The sequence below is a fragment of the Cebus imitator genome, unplaced genomic scaffold (genome assembly GCF_001604975.1).
Source record: "Cebus imitator isolate Cc_AM_T3 unplaced genomic scaffold, Cebus_imitator-1.0 Scaffold47, whole genome shotgun sequence".
NCBI classification, from domain to species: Eukaryota; Metazoa; Chordata; class Mammalia; order Primates; family Cebidae; genus Cebus; species Cebus imitator.
The window spans coordinates 1700348-1705657 of record NW_016107362.1 but is presented as its reverse complement, the minus strand read 5'-3'; the positions used below and the strand labels follow the sequence as shown (position 1 = coordinate 1705657).

Genomic DNA, 5310 nt, shown 5'->3' with positions numbered 1-5310 from the left:
TTTCTGAGATGGAGTTTTGCTCTTCTTGCTCAGGCTGGAGTGCAATGCTGTGATCTCAGCACACCGCAACCTCCACCTTCCGTGTTCAAGCGATTCCCCTGCCTCAGCCTCCTGAGTAGCTGGGATTACAGGCATGCACCACCACGCCTGGCTAATTTTTTGCATTTTTAGTAGAGACGGGGTTTCTCCATGTTGGTCAGGTTAGTCTCAAACTCCCAACCTCAGGTGATCCTCGTGCCTTGGCTTCCCAAAGTGCTAGGATTACAGGCGTGAACCACCACGCCCAGCCATGTTCTACTTTCTTTAATGTCACAAGTGCGTAGCAGTGCTGTCCCTGTTAAGGAATTGTTTTGAGGGTGTTTTTTAAAGTTGTTTTTGAGTGGCTTTGAATAAAAATACATACTTTTGCCCAAATTTTTTATGATGTTCCTGGTGTGTCCTGAGAATAAGCCTTCTGTTCTGATCTAAGCCTCTGATTTTTCTCCATAGAAAGATGTGCTTTGCAGACACAAGCTTGGCAGCAACGTGAGAAAGGCCAGCCTAGCGAATTAAGTTGTCTGACCTGTGTTCCTCCCAGCGGGCATTCCATCCCAGCAGACCCTAGCAGATATGTGCATGAGAGGAACCAAGACCGAATGCTTTTCCTGCCCAGCCCTAACTACCACTCACATTCTGAAATTTAACTTTTTTTTTTTCCCCTAAGATAGAGATGTCCTAACTGAAAATATGCCTGTATACAATTTACCCTGGAAGTCTCAGCTGTCCCTGAAGGGAAATCTCAATGGGATGAAGAGCCTTATCTGGCTTGTAGGGTACACGGTAGAGGTGATCATTTTAAATGGCTTCCAAGTCAATGATAGGTCCCTGAAATATAATATGGTGGAAATACTTCCAATAAAGGTCACATTTGCATTGAAGCGTTCAGCTTGTTAAGATAGGTAGTTCTCATATAAAAGGTTTGTTATATTGGGTAAATGACCATATAGTTTTTTGGTGACAGAGCATACAAAGTAATTTCATGCTGCTCCTGTGCTTCTGTTTTTGTGAAGACAGGGAGTTGTGAAAAACTTCTTAGCTAGCTATATTCCTCATTAAAGGCATCAGACAGTAATTGGTGATTACAGATGTTCTCTTGACCAACTAGCCCTGCACTTCTGGAATGATCATTCAGAACTGTGGTCTATGCCAACCCACCAGTAATTCCTGACTCCCTGCAGTGCTGAGGGCTGGTGGCCACCACGTTGAGTAAGCCACGGCAGCTCTCAAAGAGTTGGGTCTAGGATTGTATTGTGTTGACTTAGGGGTGTTTTGATATAGTTCTTCCATGACCCTCTATGAAAATATGCCTCTCACATGTGAGAATCATGCCTCCTCCTCATACCCTTTCAGACACAGACAAGGAAAGGTGTTTCATACAGTCCTGAATTTTTGTATAGCTTTTCTAGAGGGGCCAAAATATCAAAATTGACCCATTTCCTATTTTTATTCTGTTCATAAAATTGTTAGAAATACCGAAATCCCCTTTCTTTGCTTGTTAAACACATGTGAAGGTTGTCTAGAAGCTGGAGAGCAAACTCCACCACCTGTTTTATGCAGCAGTGTATCAGACGATTGCATAGACATGCCAGATGGAGCCAAATAATAATGCACATGGATTTGTCATAATCCCTGCAAGTCATTGACGCCCACACCGAGCCAGGTGCTGCGGGAGGCAGGACCATGTGTGAAAGAGAAGACATGCTTGCTTCTACAAAAGCATCAGGGTCGTTGAGGGTACCTGACATTAATGCAGAATTGCAGATGACCAGGCAGATTAATTCACTACTAACTAAGCTGCAGGTTGCACCTGGAAATGCAGGGAGGCTTCAGAGTGATGAGGGTAGACCCTGACCTGGGCCCTGATGATGGGTGGATTTTGAGGATCAGAGAGTACTGCTTAGAGAGAGACCCCAAGTGTGCCCACCCCCTGCCCAGTAAGCTGACAAACTAAGGTTTTTGGTCCTTTTTTCACTCTATTTCAGGTGTTTCTAGTGGCTCAGCCAGAGCTAGACTTTGAGTCATGAATTGTCTGGCACAAGTGTTGGGCTGTTCAAAAAAACTGTTCTCTTTGTTTGAACAATGAAAAAAAAAAAAAAGATGCAGCATTTTTTTTCCCACCTACAATAAATGGGGGCGTGTCAAATCTAGACTGGATTAGCGAGATAGACGCAGTCACAGAGCACTGCAGGATGCAGCTCTGAGCTGGGGAACGGGCCAGAAAGGCCTCAGGGACATCAGCATAAGTGTTGGAGTTTCTGCAGTTTTCTCAGGGAACCCCTTCATGTCACTAGAGCTGACATACTTGTCACCTGGGAAGCCTGCCAAGCAAATTAGAGAGAGGAGCGACAGTCGCTAGAAAGATACACCTGGTCATTCTATTTAGCTAGCATTAATTATGTGCTAGATGCTGAAGATGTAGACTGAGTGAGAGCCTCGTTCCTCTGTAGGGTGGGAGAGAGGATACTGCTTATCTCTGTGGCTGGTAGTGAGCAGTCACCGAGACCAGGCACATCAACCTCTTAGCAGAACACCTGGCTTTTCTAAGGACTCCATATGTGTTCCAGGGAAATGCCTGTGTTTCTTGACATAGTGATATCTTGTTACTCTGGACATCACTAGCTTTACACAGTAGCTTTAGATGGCACAGACATGAATAAATGCAACTTGATTTCTTGTTGGTTCCTTTTTGAGTATCACTGTGTTTGCAAAGAATTTCAGACTAGAGGATTGTTACTACCTTGGGCCTTCAAGTGGAAACCGTTTCGAGTTTTTGTCAGTCCGAAATCAATTTGTGCGTGTATATGTACTCATCAAAACAGGCCAGGCTCTGCTGCAGGAGCGAAGTTCCAAATCCCCGAGGCTTGGCACACTGGAAGTCTTTGTGTCGCGGAAGCCCCGCCCCCCTTCCCTGAAGCATTCTTTGGCCCCATCCAAGCTGCCCTTCCAGTGGTGGTGCCTGGGGACTTGGGTTCCCTCTGTGTTGTGATCCACCATCGCAGGATCAGCAGCCACAGCAGGGGAAAAAATGCTGGGGACTCTTAGGGTGCTTTTAAGGGCATGGCCCACCTACCTGCAAGGGGAGCTGAGAATGGCCTTCCTGTGTGGCCAGAACTGATGATAAAACTGTAGACTCATCGTGGCTGAAACATCGCTCCAGAGTGCTCCCAAGGCTGGACGCGGGTGGGTGCTGGATCCCTCCTGTGTTATCACGGGCAATTGCATTCTCATTTCTTCTTTTATTCTCCAGGTGGCAAATGGTAGGATCCAAAGCCTTGAGGCCACCATTGAGAAGCTCCTGAGCAGCGAGAGCAAGCTGAAGCAGGCCATGCTTACCTTAGAGCTGGAGCGGTCGGCACTGCTGCAGACCGTGGAGGAGCTGCGGCGGCGGAGCGCAGAGCCAAGCTGCCTGGGGCCTGATCATGCGCAGCCCGAGCCCACGGGTGACTGACAGCTCTGGGAGAGAGATTGCAACACCATCCTCCACTGTCCAGGCCTTAACTGAAAGGGACAGAAGATGCTGGAGGGAGAGAAGGAAGCTGAAGTGTGCTTCTCAGGGAGGAAACTGGCTTGCCAGCAAGTAGATTCTTACAAACTCAGACTTGCCATTCACGGGGCGTGTCCCAGTGTTTTTGTTGTTTTAGATTCTAAATCGTCCCTTCTCCAGTCCTGATGACTGTACACAGTAGCTTTAGATGGTGTGGACACGAATAAATGCAAGTTATGTTTTCTTCTTGGTTCCTTTTTGAGTATCAATCACTGTGTTTCTAAAGAGCATTCATAATACCGTGGAATTTCAAACGCTGGAAGAGCTCAAGATTATTCCTCAGGCAAAGGTGTGGGTCCTTCATTCTTCCAAGACGGTTTGTGTGACTACACCCTCAGTGTCACTGGCAAGGTGCAGCTGGCTCTTGCCTATTCTTGTTATGGAAACCTAAGATGATCATTGGGAAGAATTGAAAGTGATTTATTTAATTTTGATATATTGATCACTGTCAAGTGAAACCGATCTCTCTCCTTGGTATTTAAGGAAGTTTGTCTTTAAAAAAAAAATAGAGTGTTTTCATACATTTTTGCTTGTCCCAGAAGTACAGGTGATCAAAGTCACAGTAGGTAGTTGCTTTATGGGACAGTTGACACTTTTAGATCCTACCAGGTATTGCTAGCACATGAACTGCAGTTGTAGGGTCTGAAATATTTCTTTCCTGGTAGTTTCATAGCCACACTATAGAGTCATGTATTTATTTTTGCCTGTTCTGTGATGTAATGCAATCATGTTCCTTTGAGTCTCCATCCCGTGGAAACCTGACTTCTTGCAGAAGGAGTAGGCACATCAAGATATTCAGGGGTGCCTCAAGAGTCTGGGACTTTCAAAAGATCAGGCTGAAGCTGCAATCAGATTTATGACAGCTGATGATTTTTCAGAGGCTGCACACAGTGACTCCTCCCTCAGGATGACGAGGACCTGTGCCTTCAACAAGCAAAATGCTGCTCATGGTTGTCCTGCTTGCAGCCAGTCACTGTGTAAAGCCTCTCCGATGTGCACTTAGAGTGGGTTGTTTCCTTACAAAGATGGGGCTCTGTGCAGTCACAGGCCACTTCCTTGACAACAGTCATTTCTGATCTTTATCATTGTAACACATCTTCTGTTCCATAGGAGTTTCTTTCGATTCTCTCAGTTGTTGGGGGGGGTTTCTTAATCCTGGGGTGAAAGGAGAGATTGCCGTACTTAGACTCATCATGAGTCTCCCTGATCATTTCACAGGGAGACCACAGTGCTGCCCCCAGTGCCTGAACAGGTGGCTGGCACCCGAGACTTCCTCCTGCCCCCTGCTCAGAGGATAATGGTTTCCATCAGAAACCAAGATGATGAGTTCAGCCTTTATCCCTAGTGGTTCCACTAGATGTAACTTAAAGGAGTTAACATTTGAGGACTTTGTTCTACATCAGATTTTACTATTTGAATGTTTACTGTTGGATTTTGGACATATTATTGTTACTCAAAAACATTGACTCTGCATCAAGTAAGAAACAAGAAAGCAATAAAACAAGAAATAATTCATGCCCACATTTTTATGTTTTTTTTTTTTTTTTTAAACTTTGGATTTTTGCTTTTCAGCCCAGGAGTAAAGGAATGCCTTATGAACATCTATGGTCTACATGTGGTTATTACCCAACCATCAGTGAGATTATCTGAGATACTAGTGTGTGCTTCCAGTATTGTTATCTGAGTGTTTATTAGGTAAGTTGTAATACCTCCACACAGGGTCTGAG

General features: G+C 45.2%; 1 protein-coding gene across 1 annotated transcript in view; it reads left to right on the top strand.

Annotated features, from left to right (window-relative positions):
• The window catches only part of TBC1D1 (TBC1 domain family member 1), a 241899-nt gene extending 236795 nt beyond the window's left edge, over window positions 1-5104 (top strand). Inside the window, exon 22 of the mRNA XM_017527240.2 lies at window positions 3287-5104. Coding sequence (XP_017382729.1) covers window positions 3287-3487 — 201 coding nt within the window. The 3' untranslated portion in view covers window positions 3488-5104. The remainder of the gene's footprint in view (window positions 1-3286) is intronic.
• The last annotated feature ends 206 nt before the right edge of the window (window positions 5105-5310 follow it).